This window comes from Ochotona princeps, chromosome 33, assembly GCF_030435755.1.
Source record: "Ochotona princeps isolate mOchPri1 chromosome 33, mOchPri1.hap1, whole genome shotgun sequence".
Classification (NCBI taxonomy): domain Eukaryota; kingdom Metazoa; phylum Chordata; class Mammalia; order Lagomorpha; family Ochotonidae; genus Ochotona; species Ochotona princeps.
This window is the reverse complement of record NC_080864.1, coordinates 6,817,939-6,842,611: the sequence shown is the minus strand read 5'-3', so window position 1 is coordinate 6,842,611 and position 24,673 is coordinate 6,817,939. Positions and strand designations below refer to the sequence as shown.

The following is a 24,673-nucleotide window of genomic DNA, read 5'->3' as shown; positions in this document are numbered from 1 at the left end:
GCAGACCTCAGTCCAACTGCTACAACGCAGACTTTTCACCCTTCCAGTCCAGATTCAGAAACTGCATTAGTCACTCAGCCTCCTGAAACCAGCGCAGCAGTGCTCAGAACAACTCCCCCTTTGTCCTTTAGTGAATCAGGCCCCACAGTCCCCGTTGGTTCCAGTCCTGGGATAGAAGTGAATTCAGATATCCCAACACCTAATACTTCACTTTGGGTTCCTGATGAACTACTGAATTCAGTACTCAGTAGTTCCACGGAAGTGACCAGTCCAGGGATTTCAAATCTGACAAAATCCCCAGATCAACGAGAGACCACAGCCTCATGGGTCACCCACCCTGAGTCTAAAGTCAACTCAGTTGTGTCAACAAGGACCATGTCACAGCGTGAACGAGATACGGAGACCTCACAGGCTCCAACTTCTCGAACAATGAAGAGAACAGCGCTTCCAACGACAACTCCATCTTCTGGTGTACCAGAGACCACAGCCTTAGGAGTCACGCACCCTGAGTCAGAAGCCAGCTCGGCTCCTTCAACCCTGACCGTCCCTCTTACTACAACAGACCTAGCAACCTCACGGCTCACTGCGGCTGGAACACAGCATGCTGTATTTCCAACCCTGAGAACGTCTCCAGATCAATCCACAGCCTCACGGATTACCCACCCCGTGTCTGAAACCAGCTCAGTTGTGTCAGCGAAGCCTGTGTCACAGGGTGAACGAGGCATGGTGACCTCCCAAGCGATGACTTCCGGAGCGGTGAAGAGTACACCCTTGCCAATGATGACTCACTTTCCTGGGGAACCACACCCAAGTGCTGAACCAAGCATGTCATTTTCACCTTCGACGGATGCTACAGTGAAAACATCCTCACCATCTTCTCATCCTCAGACAGAGACCAGCACGACAACCCCAGCTTCAGCCTTTCCCACAGGCTTATGGGACACCAGTTCTTCAGCATATGCCGGCACAGGTATTTCTATCCAGCTGTCTCTCCCAGATTCCCTGGGACTGCCAGTGTCGCTACCATCCTATAACCTGATAGCACACAGAAACCTCATTATTTGTAGCTTCAGCTGGACTCCCCAAGCTTGCCAGGCCACAGGACACTTTCAGAGAGTCCAAGGTCACCCACAGCTAGTCACAGAGAAGGAGCAAGACCTACCACTGTTGCGATAACACATAACTGTCATGATCACTCACATAGCTGCCACAGGTTCCAGCCCCACTGTATCTGTGGCCACAGCCCCCTTTAGTCCCTGTGGGCATGTCTTGGGGGTCCACCTTGGCCTGTGAGCATGTGGCTTCAGGACTAAGCAAAAAGAATTCATTTTATTGTGTGCAAAATGTGTAATATGCAAGTTACCTTCTTAACCACCGCAGGTATATCATCCAGTGGTATTTAATCACACATTCAGTTATTATGCAAACATCACTGCTGTCTCTTCCTCCACCTTTACCATTCCAACAAACCCCATTCTTTCATAAAAAAATTGTTTTAATTGGGAAGGCAGATACACAGAGAGAAGGAGAGAGAATGATCTTCTGTCTTCTAGTTCAATCCCCAAGTGGCTGCAATGGCCAACCTAAGCTAGGACCCTTCTGGGTCTCCCACACACGTGTGGGGTCCCAAAGCTTTGAGCCTTTCTCTGTTGCTTTCCCATGCCATAAGCAGGAAGTTGGGTGGAAAGTGGAGCAGCTGGGACACAGTGGAAGGATTAGGCAACTGAGCCATCATGCTAGTCCCTAAAATCCATTCTTAATGAAATCCATTCAACAGTCACTTCCTGTCCCCCATGCCTGCCAGCCACTGTTAATTTCTAATCAAGTTAATGCTTCTTAAAATTCTGCACAATTTAGATGTTTCATCTAAGTGAAATTAACCCCCCCGCCTGCTCTGCTGTGTCTGGCTAATTTCACTGTGTTGCAGTGTGCACCATAAGTTCATCAGCTTGTGTGGATGAATGCTATCCTGCTCTCTGGATAGAACACACTTCCTTTATCCACTCAGGTGTTGATGGGCCTTGGGGAGTGCTTTGATTCACTGATCATTGCGAATAATGCCGCAATGAATCAGCATGTCAGTATCTTTTGGAGTCCCCTTTTTTATACTTTGAAAAAATTTCTGGGTCGCAGGGTATGTTAAATTTGTTGGGATTGCTGTAAGAGGAAATGCCACACGCTGGGTGGCTTCACCAACAGAAACTTAACTGTCTCCAAGAAAGACGCTGGGAAAATGCAAAAACTAAATACCGTGGAGTCATCCCATCAGAGGGATGAAGGAGCTGGGGCCTGCACCTGCCAATCCTGTGAGCCGCTGTTTGCAGGGATGCTCCTTGAGTCTGCTAATCCCCTCCCCACAAGACAAACAGGTGCAGGGGCTGCTGTGTGCTGAGCTAGTAAGGACCATTGGAGACAGCAGGGACCTATACTCATCCCGACATGCCCAGAGTGACTCCCTTCTGAAATCCAAACATCTACATCCCCTGCACGCACATGGTACCCAGGATAGGTGGACACACAGTGACTGTTCACTGGAGTAGTTCCCACTGGACACACATGCCAGGTCACAGGTGGGCACAGGAAGGAAATGGTGTCCTCAGAGCCTTTGCTCTCCCCACCCCCAATCAGGGCCTGACTCAGGATGTATCTCTGTTTTATCTTCCCCACTGCAGCAGGGGCTCCCATCTTAATGTCTTTTGCTATCAACTTCACCATCACTAACTTGCCCTACATGGTGGACATGGGGCGCCCGTGTTCTGGGATGTTCAATGCCACGGAGAGGACTCTGCAGGACCTGGTGAGCCTTGCTTTGACCCTACCTGACCCTGCTGCCTTGAGTCTACCTTCCTGCTCACTCTCCCTCTCTCATTGCCTCCCAGCTCCAGACCTTGTTCCAGAATAGCAGTGTTGGTTTCCTTTACACCGGCTGCAGGCTGACCGGGCTCAGGTGAGACCTTCCTACCCGCACAGCACCTCCAGCAATCCCACTGCTGTTCTTTCTTGGGCTCTAACACCCCAGCCAACCACAGCTATGTGGGTCTTTGCTGGAGGCAATGCAGCCTGCTGGACCCAAAGTGTCTGGGTTTGAACCCCTGATCTCACCCGTGTGGGCAAGATACAGAGGCTGCTGTCTCTGTAAAACAGCGAAGCCAGTCCATAACTCCTGAGGTTGTCAATCATTCCGCACAGTGTAAGCCCTCATTTAGCTAGATCTTGTAATAGCGGCTACTGGAGTAACATCCTTACCAATGATATTCCCAGAGTTCCAGATAACTTTCCTACTCTGGCCTGTCTCTACTGTCCTGGGGACAGACGCTGGACACTGCAGATCCAAAGTTTGTTCTCTGAAAAGAGGGAGACACTTTCACAAAGGAAGCTCTACTGAAAACCATAATCAGTGTCACGCTTCAATGGGGGTATTTTTTTTTTTTTTTTGCCAATTGTAAGATGCTCAGATGCCCCTAAACTCTTTGATGAATAGCCTGTCTACTCATCAGAATAACCTGCCTTCACATCTCTCTACCTATGTCCCCTTGGTGTCCTCTAAGGTCCTCTGGGCACAGCACCCTTTCTGATACTTCATGACCCTGTAGTGTCTCTGTTTCATGTACCCAGACAATGATGGGGAGCTTTGTGGATCAGGGGGTCTTCAGCCAGAAGGGAGGTCCTCTATGCACACCATGGAATAGAGATTTCTTGCCTACTATATATCACAAGTGTCCTTGGCTGAGCTCCACCCATCCCAACTGCTCCAATCACTTCTAACACAGGTCTTGCCCCCTGCCATCCTATAGTCACAGCGGCCTATATGCTTGCCAGTCCTCATCCCCGTACCCACCTAGAGCAATCCCACATTGCAGATGCTGTGGGGCTTATACTCACTCAGAACACTCAAGTTAGTCACTTGCGGGCAGCCATGTTTGACCTCATGTGTTCTGGGTTCTTAGAACCCCTGCATGTAACCCAGGAAACCACTGGGTCAACAAACATATTTTCAATGCCTTGTGATACTGCGAACAGGTTCATAACCTGTGTCTACTGAAGGCGTGCGACTCTCTGCGTTGGCACAGGCAGCAGACGCTGTGAAATGGCCACCGCAGCCCCGCTGGTCAGCAGGCCAAGCTCCTTGACACAGCTGTCGCCTGGGTCCGGGTGTGTATTGGGACTGTATGAGCCTGATCCTTAGCAAAAACGTCAGGGATTACCAAGCGACAGTGGCCAAACTACCTTTACCGATTCCAGTACAGATTTAGCATCTTGTGGTAGAAACTGTCTTAGTCTCTTTTAAACCTGCTTATTGAATTCTACGGATGGTGGAGAGATCGGGGGTGAAGGTGGAGAGAGAAAGAAAAAGAGAGGGAGAGAGAGAGAGAGGGAAGAGTAGGAGTGGGAATCGATTCTCCATCTACTGGTATACTTCCCGAATATCCACAGCAGCCAGGACTGGACCAGGAGGAAGCCAGGAGCCAGGAACTCACCTGGGTCTCCTACGTGGGTGGCAAAGACCCAAGTACGCCAAGTCATCAATCATCTACAGCCTTCCCAGATGTGTTGGCAGGAAGTAGGAGCAGAAACGGGAATAGCTGGGACTTGAACTGGCGCTCCAATCATGGGATGCTGGTGTTAACACTGCAAGCAGGAGCTTAACGCACTATAACGCATCATCAGCTCCAACTTTGTACCATTGGACCAACAGCATCTCCCTCCTACCTCCCCCAAAACTTTTAATAATCAAGTTTATTGCAAAGTCAGAAAGATCAAAGGGCAGAAAAACTTCTACATTCTTTTAAAAACTTAAGGTTTCCAAAGGATACCAACCTTTACTGTTATAAAAATGATGCTTGGGAAAGTTCATATTTATTATTCATTAATGAAAACGAAGCCCACTATATGCAAACAAAATAGATCATCTTCCTATATTATTTTTAAAAAAACATGTATTTATTTTTATTGGAAAGGCAGATGTAGAGGAGGAGAGACAGAGAGGAAGATCTTCCGTCCGATGATTCACTCTCCAAGTGACCGCAGCGGCCGGAGCTGCTCCGATCTGAAGCCAGGAGCCAGGAGCTTCTTCCGGGTCTCCCACCCGGGTGCAGCGTCCCAAAGCTTTAGACCATCCTTGACTATTTTCCTAAGCCACAAGCAGGGAACTAGATGGGAAGCGGGGCCGCCGGGATTAGAACTGACGTCCATATGGGATCCCAGTGCATGCAAGGTGAGAACTTTAGCCACTAGGCTACCACACTGGGCCCCTTGTATTATTTTTATGCTTAATATTTATTTTATTTTTTTAAACATATTTTTATTGCATTTCATTTTTTAAAATTAATTACATTGCATTATGGGATACATTTTTTATGCACTGGGATTCCCCCCGCCCCTCCCCACACCCTCCCCCCAAGGCGGATTGCTCCACCTTGTTGCATTTCCATAGTTCAAATTCAGTTGACATTCTTTCATTGGAGGTTTTGACCAAGCATAAAGTCCAGCCTCTTATTGTCCTGGTAAGTTCAATGGTTTCTTGGTGAGACCATCTCTGGTCTGAAGGTAGAGCCGGCAGAGTATCATCCTAATCAATTAAAAGCCCCAACATAGTATTTCCAACCATTTACAACATTGTGGCATTAATTGACATGGTATTGATTAACCAATATGTTAATAGGAAAATGCAGGTTCTCAACCACAACCTGTGACTTCTTCATAGACATTTCAATTTTGGTTTATATTCAACTGTGTTCTATACACCTTACAATGGCTTAGATTGCTATTCAGCTGTCTCATGCCTATTTTAATTTTAGTATTTAGCAGTTTATAGCATTGAAGCATGTTTTCTTTGAACCTGGCTGTTTTTCAGGTGGTCTAACTCTATAATTCTAACAGGATATATGTCAACAGTTTAGGTGAGCATGTTTAGGAGGGGTGTGCAGAGAAATCTTCCATACCCCAGTGAGGAGTAACTAATCTTTGTGTCCCACCCGGTGAGGTATAAGTGCATCCCCGCTGATCATTTCCTGTCTGTTTCTAAGCTTTCCTTGTTGTTCTCTGTCTATCTATTCTAGTTTTGTTTGTTTGTTTGTTTTGAGGGGTTTCTGGAGCGCTCCTGATGGTTATTACGAGAGGGGGTGGGGACCCAAAATTGGAAGCAGACAAGGGACCAGAGAAAGCTCCTCTCCCTAGTTCCGAAGGAAGTTTACTGTTCTTCTGTTTCTGCGGACCGCTCAGGGATCCTGGCTGTTGTTCCGATGACCTTGGATCCTGCTAGGCAGGATTTGGGCTTCTTCCATCCCATGTGGTAGATCCAAATGGGGGTGGGTGACCTCAGAGTTCTTGGTCTCCGAAGGCACTCCATTTCCCCGTGGTCTCCTTGGCAATTGGGATGTAGTCCTCGGTGCTCGTACTGATAGTCCTTGGTGAGGATCTAGGAGTCTTCAGGGTTGGGATACAAGCCTCCTCCTGTCCGCCTGCTCCACTCTGGGGACCCCTCCCTGCTCCCATATTTTCAAGTTGTAACAATTTTGATACAACATATACTGTATAGACATGCATAGTCACTATATAGCATATAATGTTGCAAAAAACAGAGATATAGTTTTAGGAACAACCATAATCTTTTCCACATCTCAGCCTAGCCTGAAGGAGTAAGATGGGTGGGCGTTGTGACGTGGCGAGTAAAGCCACCACTTGATACGCTAGTATCTAACATGGGTGCCGGTTTTAGACTCAAGTTTCTCTACTTTTTTTTCATATTTATTTTACTGCAAAGTCAGATATACAGAGAGGAGGAGAGACAGAGAGGAAGATCTTCTGTCCGATGATTCACTCCCCAAGTGACCGCAACAGCTGGAGCTGAGCCGATCCGAAGCCAGGAGCCAGGAGCTTCTTCCGGGTCTCCCACCCGGGTGCCGGGTCCCAAGGCTTTGGGCCATCCTCACACTGCTTTCCCAGGCCACAGGCAGGGAGCTGGATGGGAAGCAGGGACGCTGAGATTAGAACCAGCGCCCATATGGGATCCTGGCACGTTCAAAGTGAGGACTTTGGCCACTAGGCTATTGCGCCAGGCCCAGTTTCTCTATTTTTGATCCAGCTCCCTGCTAATGGTGTGGGAGAAGCAGTGGAGGATAGCACAAGTCCTTGGGTCCCTGCTACCCACTCGGGAGATCCAGGAAGCAATTTAGGTATCCTGGCTTTGGTTTACCTGGCTCCAGCTGTTGCAGCTATCCGAGGAGTAACTCAGCAGGTAGAAAATACACCTTTTTTTTTCCCCTCTCTCCTCTCTCTTCTCTTCTTTCCTTCTCTCTTATTTCTTCCCTTGCTCCATCCTTCTTTCTTTGGAACTCTGCCTTTCAAATTAAAACAATAATAATAATAATAATAAGGGGTAAAATGAGTTAAGGGCATTGTTTTATTTGACACATGTCTGGCTTAGTAGAAGAATTTGCTTCTGCCTTGAATCTCACAGAAAATTCTACTTTGTGCGTACTTGGAAAAAAAAAATTCTTCCGTACACGAGGGAGTGAAAGCGAAAATGAGGTCTGAGTATGATTTTTAAAATATCTTCTGCTTGATGAACTCTTGCAGGCGTTTTAGGGGCCCTCAAAGTTTGAGTTCCCAGTTTTGCTTCCGGTTCCAGCAAGGCACCAGGTGATTTTGGCTAAAGCTCTCAGACCTGAACGCGCTGGGATCCCATATGGGTGCCGGTTCTAATCCCGACAGCCCCACTTCCCATCCAGCTCCCTGCTTGTGGCCTGGGACCCTGCACCCTTGTGGGAGACCTGGAGGAAGTTCCTGGCTCCTGGCTTCGGATAGGAGCAGCACCGGCTGTTGCGATCATTTGGGGAGTGAACCATCGGATGGAAGATCTTCCTCTCTGTCTCTCCTCCTCTCTGTATATGTGACTTTCCAATAAAAATAAATCTTTGAAAAAAATGGAAAGTCTAGAAAAGTGAACTAAGGAGGAGGAAGAGGAGCCCTGGAGAATGGTCTATCCAATGCGTGTGGCTGGCAGCAGGAGGCTGGATCTGCAAGTGACATCAAACATGTGTTGGAGGAAGCAGATGTCTCCTAGGCAACAGTGACAACCCATGGGAGGGGCCAGTGCTGTCCTGTAGCATGGTAAGCTGCTACTTGCCGATGCTGGCATCCCATATGGGAGCACCAGATGGAGTCCCTGGCTGTTCTGCTTCCGAACCCATCTTCCTGTTAATGCATCTGGGAGATGGCCCAAGTTGGCCATGGCCTTGCTAACCCACACGGGAGACATGGATGGAGTTGTTATTGTGTCCTTTTAGGGGGATGGAAGACCTCCCCCTCTCTCACTCGTCTCTTGACATTTCAAATAAACGCATTGAAACAAAAATGGAGGAAGATGGGCACAACCAATGGGCACAACCAGAGGACATTGTTGCCCGGAATACTCAGATCTTTGTGATCCTTCCTCCGCAGGCCGAAAAAGGCCAGAACAAGCACCCGAGCTGATATGGTCTGCACCTTCCACCCGGACCCCATGCTGAACAGAGTGCGGCTGTACAGGGAGCTGAACCAGCTGACCCACTGGACCACTTCACTGGGCCCCTATACCCTGGACAGGAACAGTCTCTACGTCAATGGTGAGCCGCTCTGAAGGTTTATGTGTCATCGTGAAATACCGTACCAACCATGCATGAAGAATAGTTATACACACACACACTACAGAGAAACAAACAAGGCTTGGGACTTTGGGAGGTCAAGGGCAACGAGGAGGCGGCAGTGTGTGATGGGCAGCAGTTCTTGGAGGGAGAGCTAGGGCAGGACTGTGTGCCTGGCATTTTTTTTTTCCCCACACCCTGTCCCCAGTCCCCTCCCATCATCTCTTTCTGCCCCCCTCTGCAGGTTGTAACTATCAGTCCAAGCCTCCCACCACAATCTGTGAGTAATGCCAGCCCTAAAACCCCTGCTGCCCTGGGTCCCCACCTCCTTAAGGCTGTCCCCTTGGGGCACAGTAGCCCCCTTGCTCCGGGCTGTCAGCCCCGGGGACAGCAAGTTTCAGGTTGGGCCAATAGGAAATGCAAGTTCCTGGTACCAACTTCGACCACAGCGCTGCACAGCAGGGCCACAGAATCTCTTACGTATGTTTCAGGTCCCGCGACCACATCCCCTCCTGGGACCCCAACATCTGTGACCTCCACCCCCAAGGCTCCAGGTAAGAACCTGACTTCTTGGGTGGACATTTGTGTGGTAGGTAAAGATACCACCTGGGAGGCCTCCATCCCAGACGGGAGTGTGTGAGTTCGCATCCCGGCTCTGAGCACGACTTCAGTGTCCTGCAAACATGCCTGGGAGGCAGCAGGTGATTGTTCAAATACTGGGGTCCCTGCTATCCATATAGGAAGCCTGGCTTTGGCTTGGTTTGGCCCCAGTCACTGTAGACATTTGGGAAGTGAAATAACAGAGGGACAAGCTCTCTCCGCCCATCACCTGTTGGGTATCTGTTTTCCAAACAAATCATGAACTTCACCATCGGTAGCTGATCTAGACCCTGGTGCTCCCCCACCCTCAACCTGTCCACTCTGTCCCTTGCTTCTGTCCTCTCTGGTCACGTTAATCTCAATCCTGTTCCCTCAGGGCCCAAATATCCCTCCACCTTCAGGGACATCGCACCTGCTGATCTTGAAACTTAGCTGTGTTGATTCCTCCTTCCCTGTTGTCTTTGCTCGGCATGCCTTTGCCAAGGTCATTTTCTATCAAGTAGCATCTCTCTCCCGCACTCCCAAACACAGCCTGCAAGTGGCATGTTTTTAGTCTGTTGCATGGTCATCATTACTATTTGGAGAGTTCCTGGCCCTCAAAACCTGGGCAGGACGAAAAGGCTTGGCCCCTTCTCTTCTCGATGAAATGTGTCAGGCATTGGCCATTCTGAGACTAGAGGTCTGAGATCCCCTATGGAGCTAAAGGCAACGTCCATCTTGGAGGACCCTCCCCCCCCTTTCCTTGAGATGGCTGAAGAATATCCCAGATGGGACAATTCGGGCCCCACCCGCTGGACAATATGACCATTCTCAGAGAGGGCTATCCCTGAACTCCACATCCAAGCCCAGGACTAAAATCCATGGTCTCTCTCTCTCCCTCCCAGCTGCAGGCCCAGAGTTGATACCATTTACCCTCAATTTCACCATCACCAACCTGCATTACACCTCAGATATGGGGTACCCAGGCTCCTGGAATTTCACTTCCACTGAGAAGGCCCTGTATCGCCTGGTAAGAGCCTCCCGGTGCCCAGCCTGGCCCACCTCACTCTTAGTCTATAACCAGTATTGCGCCCACCCCCCCATGCCACCCCCCTCCACCTGACCTCCCTCCTTCCCTGTCTTCCTTGTAGCTGCGATCCTTGTTCAAGAACACCAGTCTTGGATCCAGCTACTCTGACTGCAGACTGACCTGGTTCAGGTGAGACCTTCTGCCCTCATACTGTGCAGAGTTGCATGGTCACAGGCAAGCTCACTTCGAAGTGGGGTCCTAAGCATGACTCCTAGAACCAAATCAAGCCTGGAAGCTTTCCCCTGCAATTGACTACACCAGACAAGGCTTTCTGGAAGAGGGGTCTTTCAAAGGGCTAAAATTATTTGGATGAGCAGAGGCTGTGCAGCATCCAGGCCCACTTTCCAGGGAAGGTGACATTGATGTTTTAGCCAGAAATGGTAAGACACTGCAGGCCACATCTGTGCTAACAGCACTGAGGGACTCGAGCCTGGCCCTTTCCCTAAGATGCCCACAAAGCAAAGAAGGCAGGAGCCAGCTGAACAGGAAGCCATAACAGAAACAGAATTGGCCTCACGTTTGAGCTCTACCGAGGGGTCACAGGAGTCCAAGGAGAGGAATTTTTGGCTCTACCGGGGGGTAGTTGGGTGGAGGCCGTCTTGGAGAAAGATGGCTGGCCCAAACTTCAATGGCTGAGTAGACATTATCCAAGTATGAAATATGAGGGGCGGCACCTCTGAGCAGTCCAAAAGAGGTGAGACACACCCAAGCACAATCACATCACACTGGACAGCAGACTGGGATAAATGGCAATTGAATGAGTGAATGGTAACAGAAGAGAGGGAAGGATGGAGAGAGAAAGGAAGAGAGAAGGACATGACAGGCTGGAGGGAAGAGGGACAGTAGCAGACTGCTGAGCGGTACCGTCACGTGAGCCGCGCATCAATTCCAAGTTGAGTGGGTATCATGGAGAATCCAGGCTGGAACTGGGATGAAAAGCCAGTGTAGGGAATTTCTATAGAATCGTGCCCAGCAACATAAAAAAGGTAGGCATTAAGGTCCCTGGTACCCAAACGCATCCAGTCCCATTCTATCTGGCATCACACACAATATGGCCTTATTTCATTGACTATAAAACAACTCCTGTGAATAACTGTACTGTGCTGTACTGTACTTCAGACTTGTTGAGAGCAGTTTTTGGTGTTCTCACGCCTCCCGACCGTCACCCAAAATCACTCTGCGAGGCAATGGGCATGTTCATGGGCTGGATGGCAGTAAAAGCACCTGACTTGTCCCAGTTGTTACCAATGGGACAACAAATGTAACATGTTGGTATCGCATCAATACTGGTCATGATTAGTGCTGTGGGCAGCCATGGTGTTGTCACGGGCAGGACCCTGACACGTTGGCATCGTTCATAAGAGCACTGGTGGTGGTGGCATGACGGGACAGAAGATGGACAGGCCACTGCGGAGCTGGACTGGACTTAAGAAGAGTTAAGGAGAGGCAGATGTGGGGAGAAAGAAGAACAGGCCAGGGAGCTCCTGGTCTGACACTGATACGGAAACTTATTTTATTTGGGATTCCCCTCAAACTCCCACCCCCCCGACAGGTTTTCCCCACATTGCTACAGTAGTATATAGTCCTTCATAAAGGGTCATAATTCCATCAGTGTACCCCGACATTGCTGGTACAGACAGTGTCAGACAGTCCGGCATCCCATTGCCTACACAGGTCCAACAGTTTCATCGGGAGTCCCCCTTTTGTTGGGAAGCAGGAATGCATGTTGCATTGTACCCCCACATCTGGACATGGTAGGCCCCAGTACTCCATCTCTATACATTTCCATCAATGAGAAGCCATGAAATAAGGTCAACAACTGGTATGGGTTAGAACAATAGCCACAACCACCACCACCACCACCACCACAACAGGGTGCTGTGTTTTTAGGGGAGTGGAAATGATGAGCTTGATTGGAGGTCTATGGAACCCAAGGGTCTAGAGGATTTCCCCCAAGGGTGTTAGTCACACGAGGCAGAACTGGGGAGACAGGTCTGGTCTAGAGACTGGGTTTCATGGTAGCAGAAATGTTGAAACGATGAGTAGGAACCAACAGACCCAAGAAGGCTAGGGGGGGAAAAAAAAGAACGTGGTTGAGAATAAAACCATACAGATTGATTGTCAAGAGATGGGGTGAAAGAGAGCCCAGGAGGGAAAACAAAATATCTAAGAGGGAGAAGCAGCCAAAATGGGATGGGGCAGCTCAGTTGAAGAAGTTGAATAAAGGTGTCTAACTCCCCCTGTCACTCCAGGCCAGAGAAGAACGGGACAGCCACTGGAGTGGACACTGTCTGCACATATTATGCTCACCCCATGCACCCCAGTCTGCAGAGAGAGCAGCTGTACCAGGAGCTGAGCCAGTTGACTGATGGTGTTACCCGACTGGGCCCCTTCACCCTGGACAGCAGCAGCCTCTACATCAACGGTGAGAACCATGCCAATGGCCCGTATCTCCATGTACCACTGGTTCTCAGCAGCAGCAAATTTGGCAATTTGGACATTATGACTGGATGGATTCCAATGGTGGCTAGTGGGCAGAGGCCTGAGCTGCTGCTGACCATCCCATAGTCTAGAACAGAGTGGCCACAATGCCAGGGTTGGGAAACCATTGCGCACACACTCCCAGTCCTGGGACCAAGCTAGCTCAACACACCAAGGGAGCTTGATTTCCCTTCCTCCTCCTCCTCCTCTTTCCCTGTTCCTACTTCATGCCTAAGCTGAGAACTGAGAACTGGGGGGGGAGGGAGGAGCAGAGGAATGCAGCGTCCCACGGCTAGGTTTCTCTCATGGGGCTGCAGGTGCAGAAGGCAACTCCGCTTCCCTCTCCGCTGTATCACTTAAAACATAAATTCTGCTTCCGCAGGCCCGGCTTCACCATACAGGCTTTGTAAAATGATTCCCTCTTCAGCGAACATGCCCTGAGTCTTGACTGTTTAGCACAGAGGGCCGCAGGGCCGCTCCCTGCAAAGCTGCTGAAACAGTAGCGCGTAGGTATCCAGGGTCTGCTGCTTGCCAGCACAGGTGTGGGGAGAAGTCAGGCTTGCATTAGGATTCTCATCCATCACTCTAGGTGGCGGGGCGCATTTTTTATAGACAGCTGTTACGCATTTGCGGAGAAAGACAGAGTCCGTCCATGACCACGCATGACAGAATGGAGATGCCAATCAAAGCCTGGAGACAGCTCTCTGGCTCCCTGCAGGCCACCAGCCAGAGCAAGCCCCCATCCGAGCACAGGAAGGGCCACTAATAGGGTGTAGTCTGCCATCCTAGTTGAATGCTTAACTCGTTGTTTTGCTCTCTATGTCCCTCTGGAGTTTTCTTTTGTATCTGGCTTGAAATTTTGTAAGTCTTTGTACAATCAACAGGACACACTCCAGAGGTTTGTTCTAGAACTGAGATCAAATTACAGCCCTGGCAAATCATGTCCATCTTTTAAGATTCATCTGATTATTTAAAAGGCAAAATGACAGATCTTCCATCCACTGGCTCACTCCCCCAGTTGACTGCGACCTGAACCCAGGGAAGCCAGAACCCAGGAGCTAGGAGCCAAAAACTCTGTCCGGGTCTTCCACATTGGGTGGCAGGAGCCCAAGGACTCGAACTGTCTCTAGCTGCTTCCTAGGTTCCTGAGTAAGGGGCTGGATCGGAAGTGGGGCTGGACTCCAGTGGGCCCTCTGGTGTCCCGAGCACATGTTTAATCCACAGGGCCTCAACACCAGTTCCTAGCTGTGTAATTCTGGCTTGGGTAGTCTGTGGGATTCTAGATGAACTATCCAACATTCGTAGACTTCAGTGTCCCGTCTGTCAGATGGAATTAAAAACATTCAGCGAACGGGACTGTTGTGATGAGCAAAGGAGGCAATTCAGGAATAACCCCAGTCAAGGGCAAGGTGTTCCCCTTGGTCCTGTCTGTTAGGCTCATGGCTCGTGGCAGAGGGCATCAGGGAAGCATACTATCATAAAATCTAGGGAGGGGAGATATAAAATTTATTTTCTGGAGCCTCTGTTGTGGTGCTGAGGGCTCAGCTGAGACCTGCAAGGCTGGCATCCCATATTGGAACATGGGTACACATCTGATCCCAGCTCCTTGCCACTGGACCTGGGAAAGCAGCAGAAGACAGCCTTAAGTATTTGGGCACCTGTACCCACCGGAGAGACCTGGAAGGGCTTTCAGGCTCCTGGTTTCAAAGGCTGGGCACAGCCCTGGCTACCGCAGGCATCTGGGGAGTGAGAGAGTAGATAGAAGATCAGTTCCTCTCTTTTCCTAACACTGTGCCTTTCAAATACATAAGTAACAACTTGAAAAACAAAAAAAAAGCTACTTCTCCGTGTGGACACATTGAGGTAAGACCGGACATACACCTGTTGGGAAAGGCACCCTTTCATCTTTGCCGCGTGTTTAGCATCACCGTGGGTACCTCCCCTGATCCCGATGAATACAGTCATCTCTTAAGGATAGTTTTTGTTTTGGTATTAATCACACCAGTCACAGTGCTCATATAATAGATGCAGGAGGCCACTGAATGTTGGTGAACCTCAGAAGGTTCCTTGATGATTTGTATTTCCGGTACTGCCCTCATCCCTCTGTGTCAAAGTCCCCTTTAACTCTTTCTTCCTTTTCTACAGGCTACAACCCCGGATCCTGGACTCCTCCCACCAGCAGTGAGTAGTCCAGTCAGTGCCCCCATGATGCCGCAGGGTCCCTAGGATCCCTCCTCCTCAGACAGCATTCCTGGGAAGAGGCCCTCCCTGCCGCCCTGTGCCCCCGACAGCCCCAGGGTCTTTTTGAGGTCTTAATCTCAGCCCAAATTCTTTATTATTTTATTTTTTTAAGATTTATTTTATTTTTATTACAAAGTCAGATATAGAGAGAGGAGAGACAGAGAGGAAGATCTTCCGTCCAATGATTCACTCCCCAAGTGAGTGCAACAGCCGGTGCTATGCTAATCCGAAGCCAGGAGCCAGGAGCTTCTTCCAGGTCTCCCACGCGGGTGCAGGGTCCCAAGGCTTTGGGCCCTCCTCGACTGCTTTCCCAGGCCACAAGCAGGGAGCTGGATGGGAAGCAGGGCCGCCTATATGGAATCCCGGCACGTGCAAGGCGAGGACTTTAGCTGCTAGGCTAGAGCACCAGACCCCAGCTCGTTGTCTTTATGGGTTTTTACGCCATTTATTTGGAAAGAGAAAGACACAGCTGAGGGGGTGCTTGCCTGTTGGGCTCAACTCCTCTGCCTGGGGCCTCAGGAGTTATCTTAGAGCCCATTCCAGGTCTGCCTCACGGGTGGTTTCCTTTTCTCCCTCGCCTAGCGGCAGTGCCTGTACTGGTAACTTTCACCCTGAACTTCACCATCACCAACCTACCATATGAGCAGGACATGCAGCTCCAGGGCTCCTGGAAGTTTAACAGCACAGAGAAGATCCTGCAGGGTCTGGTGAGAGTCTACCTGGGTCCCACCTACCAGTGGAGGTCCCCCCCACCACGGCCAGTCTCTTGGACCACACCCTCTGTGACAGTAACTTCCACCACAAGACTCACGCTTCAACCACTGAGGCCAGCTCCTCTTACTGATGTCAGCCCCTCTTACCCATGGCCAGACCCCACCCACTAACGCGAGCCCCACCCACAACGTCCAAACCCCGCCCCCTGGTGCCTGTCCCACCCACCTCACCCAGGCAGTCCATAGCTCATGGTACCAGCTCTGTCCAGGATACCCGTTTCTTCCTCGCCACAAATGCCTCCCTCAGCCACTTCCTCCTCTACCTCCTCTGTCCTGCCCCACAGCTCACACCTTTGTTCAAGAAGAGCAGCCTGGGACACCTCTACTCAGGCTGCAGTCTGGTGTCACTCAGGTGAGCTCTTGCCCAACGATGCGGGATGGGCTGAGGGTTCTGGGAAACCCTGATCCTGCCCATCCTGGCAGCTGCTGCTTCCCCAAGGCCCAGGGTGCCATCTGGTGTCCTTCGTTTCTGCTGTCACACCAGCCCAAGTCACAACTCAGTGAAGCGGAACTACAAGGGAAATCTAGGCTGGAGGCAGGCAGAGGCTTGGCGTTGGGTTCTGCTTGGCTTGCTGAGAGATGGGGGCGGGGGTCTCCTTGGGGACACCAGCAAACTGCCTAGCCACCTTCCCAGCTCCTGGCAAAGGAGATGGAAGGATGGAGGGACCGTTGGACTAACCGCGGGAGGCTCTTGTCTAGGTCCGAGAGGGACGGGGCGGCCACCGGAGTGGACACCATCTGCAGACATCGCCCTGACCCTAAAGGCGTGGGACTACACAGGGAAGAGATGTACTGGGAACTGAGCCGACTGACTCATGGTGTCACTTCTCTCGGTCGCTACAGCCTGGACAGGGACAGCCTCTGTGTGGATGGTGAGTAGCCTAGGTGTTGTTAGAATTTCATCCTCCTCACTGGGCAGCCTCCACGCTTTGCCTGGTCGTTGTAGGCTCGGCCATGCGTGTGGGCTCAAGGCTGCAGCTAGTGGATTTTTTTCCCCTTCTGGGGGCTGACTTCAACCTCGACCCTTCTTCCTCAGTGTGTGGGGTGCTCATAGAAGCTTCCCACGGGGTCTCTGCTCCATGAAAACCCCTCGGTTTCACCCCATACCTCTCTCACGCTCGCGACCCACTGTCTTCCCTCCCTCTCGCTGCAGGTTTCACGGGCAGGAACTCTGCCACCACAGCCAGCAGTGAGTACCCACGTGGTGGCCCGTGCCCTTTCCCCATCCCTCAACCAGGTGGGCTGGGAGCTGTCCCGAGAAGCCCAGGTCTTGTCCTAGGTGCCCCATGAATAGTCCCTCCTTCTGGCATATATGCATATATATAGGAGTGTCTTGACCCCGTCATTGATGAGGGGCTTCTCCGTAGCTCCTGAGACCACCACGGGGGACCTGGGAATCTCTGGGCCTCAATCCTCTTCCCCTGTCCTTGTGGGTAAGTACCAGAACATGGCATCTCTGTGAGAGGGCCACCACCCCTCCCCCCCCACAATGATATTATTGACTCGATGAAGGTGTAAGGTCATGGTAACCCCAGCGATCATGACTCAGCCAACAGCCTTCGCTTAGCTCTGGGCTGGGCCCTAGGGACACAGCACACAGACGACAACACAGACTCGCTATCCTTCTTCAAGGAGCTTTAGATTACTGTGACTTTGATGAAGGAGGTGACGGTAAAGAGGATGCTACTGCTACGGAACGTGGCTATAGTAATGATGATGATGAAAGTGGTTATAATTAGCAATGATGATGACTTCCTGTTGCTATAATGGGTTTTTTTAAGATTTATTTATTTTTATTACAAAGTCAGATATAGAGAGAGGAGAGACAGAGAGGAAGATCTTCCGTCCGATGATTCACTCCACAAGTGAGCACAACGGCCGGTGCTGTGCCAATCCGAAGTCAGGAGCCAGGAACTTCTTCCAGGTCTCCCACACGGGTGCAGGGTCCCAAGGCTTTGGGCCCTCCTTGACTGCTTTCCCAGGCCACAAGCAGGGAGCTGGATGGGAAGTGGAGCATCTGGGATTAGAAGCGGTGCCCATATGGGATCCCAGTGCGTTCAAGGCCAAGGACTTTAGCCACTAGGCCACGCCACCAGGCCCTGCTCTAACTGTTGAATTCCAGTTTGGTCCTTTATAAAGGACAGGGGTTTATTCAGTTCATGGTTTTAGAGATCTAAGGTCAAGGGCCCCCAGCTGGTGAGGGAGACTCTCTTCAGCCTTCCAGGGTCCTTTAGGGCCACACACAACGAAATGAGAGCGAGTGTACCAGCCCAGCTCTCCCCTCTTCTTCCTCACGCCCTTATTTAACCCCTATCTGCAAATCCTATCGCCAGATGACTCTGGGAGACACACCCAAGCCATAGCAGTGGTGGTACTGTTCGAAATGATGATGATGATGGTTATTAAAGAGATTACAGACCATTACCAAATATGTACCAAGTATGTACTCAGAGCTATGGTCTATAGCTAACTGTGTGATTGGCTGGGTTTTTCTTTTTAAGAAAACACAATTTCCTTTTATTAGATCAAATTTCATTTCAGACGAGGCATGGGAAACTTTCACTTGTCACTCATTTTAAATCCTGTTGCCTATTTAAAACTAAGTCGTGAAAACCCAGGCGTTTTCTCGGCTCCTTGCTGCTGATCTTGAGGGAATCGGCTGATCAACTGTGACACTCCTTCGTGATTCTGGATTGTCTACCCCAGCACCTTCTACGTGGTAGAGCGACAGGAAACCCACAGATGGTTTTCCATGGACCTGTTCATTTCCTGGCCCGCATCCCAACCATTAATGATTCTGTCACATTCACTCTTCGGGACAACTGTTTGACATCTGCTAACTTAACTCCTCATCAGTGGCAGACGTCAATAACGGATAGTAGCATCCACTTTTTAGTTTTCCTGGACAGTTACAGTATCTTCAGCAACACAACACCCCACCCCACCCCACCCCCCCGCCGCACGGCGCTTGTTACCAATTGTCACACGATTCTAGACTCGCTTCGGCACAGGCTGTCTTGGTTTTCCCAGGCGGCAAGTGTGGGTTCAAAGGCTGACAGCTCCACTTTCTTTTTATCATTATTATTAATTATGTTGCATTATGTGACACAGTTTCATGGGCTCTGGGATTCCCCCAACCCCTCCCCGGACCCTTCCCTCCATGGTGGATTCCTCCACCTTGGTGCAGTATTACAGTTCCAATTCAGTCAAGATTCTTTCATTGAAAGCATATACCAAGCATAGAGTCCAGCATCTTCCTGTCCAGGTCAATTCAACGGTTTCTTGGGGAGACCATCTCTGGTCTGAAGGTAGAGCTGGCAGAATATCATCCCAATCAATTAAAAGCCCCAACACAACATCAACAACCATTTACAATATTATGGAATTAATTGACATGGTATTGAGTAACCAATATGTTGAAAAAATGCAAGTTCTTAAGCACATCCTGTGACTACTTCATTGACATTTCAATTTTAGGTTATAGACAACCGGCTTCTATCCACCTTAAAGTGGCTATAGGGTGCTATTCAGCTGTCTCGTGTCTATTTTCATTTTAAGTATTTAGCAGTTTATAGTGTTGAAGCATCATTTTGCTGAACTTGGCAGATTTTAAACTGGCTTAGAACTCTAAACTGGCTTAGAACTCTAACAAGGCATATGTCAACAGTTGAGGTGCAGAACAGTTTTTAGGAGGGGTGTGCAGAGAAATCTTCAATACCCTAGTGAGGAGTAACTAACCTTTGAGACAGCTCCACTTTCCAAGAGCCCCTTGTTAGCTTGGAGGCAGGGGTGAACAGGGTGGAAGGAAGACGTGCGAATTCTTCACCTCTCTGTGTGTGCTTTCGCGTCTGCTCTGTGCTCTGAGCCATCTCTGACCCATGGGCCTCTCCATTGACCCCTTGTCCCTCAGGCCTCGGGCACTGCAGGCTGCCTGAGTTTGTTCTCGTTACCCTTTCAAGTGTTTTGAAAGCTATTATCATACTCCCACGGTGGAGGTAGCTGATGCGAGCTTTGTTTTCTTAGCTTAGACATACATGCACCTGCGTGATGACGCCTGTACCAGGAACAAAGGACTTATGGTTGTTCACTAAGGACCCTAAGCACGAGTCTGGTCACATCACCAGGCCAATATGGGGGAAGTCCTCAGAGGTTACTTCAGGTAGCCTCAAATCAAGCACTCCTGGAAGAAGGATCAAAGTTAGAAAAGGCAGCTCCGTAGGACAGGATGCGGCTCCTTGCCAAGTGGAGCCCTCTGCAGGAGAGAATCGGAACTCATGTGTGTGAGGGCTGGAGTTGCATGAATGGACTCCCATCCCTGCCTTTCCTGTTGCAGCCAACAGCGCTAACCTTCCTCCCAGGCCCGCGGCCCCCCCCCCCCCCCCCCAAAGCAGACTTCTGTATCACCCATCAGTTAGGAGGAAGGCCTTGTGGGAGCCAGCATTATCGCTGTCCTACTAGGCACCCAGATACCTTGCTGGAGTTCCCAAGGGCGTTCTGACCCCTGACCACTCAGACCGCCTGCACCTGCCCTGCAGTCTCAAGTCGAAGTTTGGAGAACAGACGTTGGAGACACAAAGCCCAGGGTCGGAATCAAGCAAACTGTCCAATACCCTTTGGCTCAGGTTGCTTAAGAGGGATAATATTCCCTTTATTCCTTCTCTGAAGCAATGATCCGATTGTAAGTGGGCATTTTAGAATGTAATGAAATCCACTGGAAAGTTTACTTTGCTGCAAACTTTCTTTGCAACTCCTGCGTAGTATTTTTACAATATTCCTTGTCCTTGGACTTTCTGGCAACCCCTCACATGCATAGAATTCAATATTCTTTTTGGCACCAAAATATACATCTTTTAATTCCATTTTCCACAAATTTTTGTGATGATTCCCTCCCACGCCGCTACAGCGCAAGCTTTCACACTTGTGCCCAGTGCCCCTCAGATAAATGCTGATGCCTCTGTGTGTGTGTGTGTGTGTGTGTGTGTGTGTGCGTGTGTCCCCGTCTGAAGATTCACAGCGGTTATGCCTTCTGCTCAGGTGCACCAAAAGCTAACACTTCATGTCTCCCTCCCACTCCCACTGCAGGCACTGCCCCGATCCTTGAGGTACCCTTCACCCTCAATTTCACCATTGTGAACCTGCGCTACGAGGCTGAATTGAGTCGCCCTGGCTCCAGGAGCTTTAAGAAGACAGAGAAGATCTTGCAGAAACTGGTGAGAGCTTTGCCCCTCCATGCCCTGCCCATCCCTGGAAGCCCCGCCCACCTCATCTAGGCCACACCCCCTGAGAATAATTCCCCACCCCTCCCACGGATGTCAGAGCCATGCTCACCTTACTGGCCCCGTCCCTACCCCCTAAGGCTTCTCCTTTGACCTCCCCCCCACCGCCTCCTTTCTCTCACAGTTTGGATATTTGTTCAGAAACACCAGCATTGGTGCCCGGTACTCTGCCTGCACACTTACCTCGCTCAGGTGAGAGACTTCCAGAGATTCCCTCGTTCAACTGATGTTCAATGCCAGCTCTTGCCTCTGAGCCTTGAACTCCCTGGACACATGCCACGAGGCTGTGGGCAGTTTGCAGTCCCATGACTCACTAACTTCCTCCCCAACCATCCATCTGTTCTATCCCCAACCTCAGTCTTGCCCCAACTTCATATGGTTAGGAAATTCAAGCCCCCCCCCGCCCCGGAAATCTCGGGCTCCCCTCCCTGGAAAGTCTGATAATTGCGACCACTTTTCATGCCCTCCCCCAGGTCGGAGAAGGATGGGGCAGCGACAGGTGTACACTCCATCTGCACCTACCGCACCAACCTCACAGGTCATGGGTTGGACAGAGAAAGGCTGTACTGGGAGCTGAGCCGGCTGACCCATGGCATCACCAAGCTGGGCCCCTATGCCTTGGACCAGAGTAGTCTTTACGTCAATGGTGAGCAGTGGGTGCCAGTGCTTTGCTGTCTGGTCAGGCCCACAACCTCCACTTCTGTGCCTCTTCCTCGCTTGAGCAATCCCTTCCTCAGCTGTTCTCTGTACATGTCTCTGCAGGTTACACCCACCAGATCCTGGCCACTACCCCCAAGAGTGAGTATTTTGAGGGTTCCTAATCCCCTGCCACTTCTACAAAGTGCAGCTCTATCTCTTGAGAAGAGGTTGGGGCCCTGTGTGTGCACTCTCTACCCCACTCTTTCTTGCCTTGGGTAGGGGCATCCCATCTCCAAGGTGATGTGGTCCCCACCCTAGACACCTGCTTTCTCCTTCCTTCCAGCTTCTATGGTGGCCACCCTGTCTTCAGGGACGCTGACCTCCTCACCATCAGCAGCTGCCAGCCCTGCCCTGGTCCCCTTCACCCTCAACTTCACCATCACCAACATGCCCTACATCGAGGACATGCAGCCCGGCTCTGCCAAGTTCAACTCCACACAGTCAATCCTACAACGCCTGGTGGGAGTCCCCTGCCACCTGCTTCCCTCTTTACTGACTTCCTTCCATTAGCCTCTGTGAGAATTCTGGATCATCTGGACTATTCAAAATGTGGAGTGGGAGTGGGCGTTCGGCACCGATGCAAGATGCCCGTATATCAGAGAACCTGGGCTTGTGCCCCAGTTCTACTCATTATCCCAGCTTCCTGTTAATGCAGGTGGTGCCAGGCAACAGGTGATGGCTCCACGAGCTGGGTTCCTGCTACCCACATGGCACATCCAGAGGGAGTTCCTGGATCCTGGCTTCCGCCTTGCTCAGCCCTGGCAGTTGTAGGCGTTTGTACAGCCCCAGTAGGGATGCCCACACAGATAGATTTTTGTAGATTATGGATGCCCTGTCGCCCCACGGAATCCAGAACCAGGGTGATTCTGACATTTACCTGTTCTGTCTTTACACTTTGTCCTCAGCTCAAGGACCTGTTCACTACCAGCAGCCTGGGCCCACTTTACACTGGGTGCAGACTGACCACCCTGAGGTGAGCCCTGCCCTCTGTGTCACCTGCAGGAAGTACAGGAGTGGGCTGGGGAGGAGGTTGGCCAGGCCCTGGAGTCAGTGAGATGGGGCGGGGGGTATGATGTTCAAGGACATCGTACGCTCAGTTGCTTTCCATGTCTGCATTTTGTACAACCCTGAAAATGATGATACTGCCTTCAATGCTGTGATAGCTTCATCGTGCTGTTGGGGTTGGTTTGGGATGGGCAGGGGGCTGATGAGGTCACAGCACATCCTACTAGATAGACCCACAAAAAGGCCCTCATCCATCCACAAGGATGAGGGCAGGAACCAATATGTCAGTCAGCGGGACCTTGGACACCTCACCTTGGCAAGAGCCCTCTCTCACATCTTGGGTGGCCCTCTCCAAGGTGAGAAATTGAGACCTCACTGGATAAATGGAGTTTACTGTGACTTGATACTCCCACGTCCCAAAGAGGGGCCAGCACGTCCCCAAATAACAGGATCACCACACCGAGGACAGCCCAGTAGCTTTCTGCATGGTGCTGAGGTTCACTGATGGCCTCCTCATCAACCTGAGGTCCCTCCCAGCCTATGCAACATGGCCTGCACCCCTCTTGGGGCAATCCAGGAGACCACAGCTACAGCCAGCCCGGCTCAAGGTCACTTCCTTCCCGCTGAGATACAAGGGGCAGGCCATTTTCCATCAGTCCCCTGCCACCTCCCCCTCCACAGTTGCCCTCATTCGTCCTGGTACCCTAGAGAGACAACAGTGGAGCAGGCAGATGGGCAGTGAGTTCGGGCCCATCTCTTTTCTCTGCTGGGCACCATCATATGCTCAGATGTTGATGTCCAGAAAGTAATACCTGGACTTAACTCCCCAAGAGCTAAAGGATCTCTCTTCACAGAGGTGAGGGTCTAATCTCACCAGGGGCTGTGGGTGCCCTCTGTGCACCTGAGCAAAGCATTCATGAAGGTCTTCAATGCATGTGGTCCCTGCACTGAAGGTTTTAACATCAACTCTTTGTGAACCTTTGACCTGGCATCCAAATGATTGTGGACAACGCTATCCACACTGCACACACATGCTCCTTACTTGGCCCAGGATGGCCGATGAACAGGCATCCACATGCAAGGGGCGTGAGTGAGGGGAGAGGGTCCCCACAAACGATGCTTCTGGGTGCTCTCACCATTCCCCCATCCTTACTTCCTTAGACCTGAGAGAGGTGGAACAGCCACTGGGGTGGACGCCATCTGTAGCCACCGTCCCCATCCTGCGGGCCGTGGGCTGGACAGGGAGAAGCTGTATTGGGAGTTGAGCCAGTTGACTCATGAGGTCTCCCGGCTTGGCCCCTACATCCTGGACAGAGACCACCTCTACGTCAACGGTGAGTGTCTGATGGCCACGGAGGGGTCCCGCTTCTTGCTACTCCAGGTGCGTTCTGCTGTTGAGCTGTGACACATCAGATCTGTTTGCTTTTAGGGTTCTCCCTGCTTTCCCTTCCTTTCCTTGGGCATTTGCCCTTCCCCGCTATAAGGTAACTAAATCACTTAGAGAAAGAAGGTGGGAGAGCAAGGTTGTAGGAGGTGCTAGCCTCTGAGCCCAGGCTGTCCCTCCAAGTCATTCTGACAGCATCTGTTTTCACACTAACAGTCCAGCCCCTTCACCCTGCCCCGAGCCACCTTCCAACAGCCCCCTTGCTCTTGGCCCTGCAGGTTACACCAGGCCACTCTTGACTGCTGTCCCCAGTGGTAAGTGTTCAAGCCATAGATAACCCCAGGACTCCTCAGCCCTGTGCTGGGGAAGTTGGTAACTCCTTACCAGGTGCAGAGGCAGGAAGCCTGGGTAGTGGGAGAGGCTGGTCACTCACACAACCCCACCTCTATCATCAAGTACCCCTGCCTCCACCGCCAAGTTGATGAAGCTGCATTGTATCCCTTTATCCTGTTTCCTCTTCA

At 50.9% G+C, this 24,673-nt stretch overlaps 1 protein-coding gene across 1 annotated transcript in view; it reads left to right on the top strand.

The window, feature by feature from the left end:
* The first annotated feature begins 862 nt into the window (after positions 1–862).
* Positions 863–24,673, top strand: part of MUC16 (mucin 16, cell surface associated) — a 57,490-nt gene continuing 33,679 nt past the window's right edge. Inside the window, exons 1-23 of the mRNA XM_058657686.1 lie at positions 863–970; positions 2,676–2,797; positions 2,880–2,947; positions 8,443–8,606; positions 8,869–8,904; positions 9,116–9,178; positions 10,109–10,233; positions 10,355–10,422; positions 12,546–12,718; positions 14,920–14,955; positions 15,598–15,722; positions 16,073–16,140; positions 16,488–16,660; positions 16,942–16,999; positions 17,115–17,221; positions 20,871–20,998; positions 21,189–21,256; positions 21,538–21,710; positions 21,827–21,862; positions 22,047–22,222; positions 22,669–22,736; positions 23,930–24,102; positions 24,431–24,466. Coding sequence (XP_058513669.1) covers positions 2,690–2,797; positions 2,880–2,947; positions 8,443–8,606; positions 8,869–8,904; positions 9,116–9,178; positions 10,109–10,233; positions 10,355–10,422; positions 12,546–12,718; positions 14,920–14,955; positions 15,598–15,722; positions 16,073–16,140; positions 16,488–16,660; positions 16,942–16,999; positions 17,115–17,221; positions 20,871–20,998; positions 21,189–21,256; positions 21,538–21,710; positions 21,827–21,862; positions 22,047–22,222; positions 22,669–22,736; positions 23,930–24,102; positions 24,431–24,466 — 2,230 coding nt within the window. The 5' untranslated portion in view covers positions 863–970; positions 2,676–2,689. The remainder of the gene's footprint in view (positions 971–2,675; positions 2,798–2,879; positions 2,948–8,442; positions 8,607–8,868; positions 8,905–9,115; positions 9,179–10,108; positions 10,234–10,354; positions 10,423–12,545; positions 12,719–14,919; positions 14,956–15,597; positions 15,723–16,072; positions 16,141–16,487; positions 16,661–16,941; positions 17,000–17,114; positions 17,222–20,870; positions 20,999–21,188; positions 21,257–21,537; positions 21,711–21,826; positions 21,863–22,046; positions 22,223–22,668; positions 22,737–23,929; positions 24,103–24,430; positions 24,467–24,673) is intronic.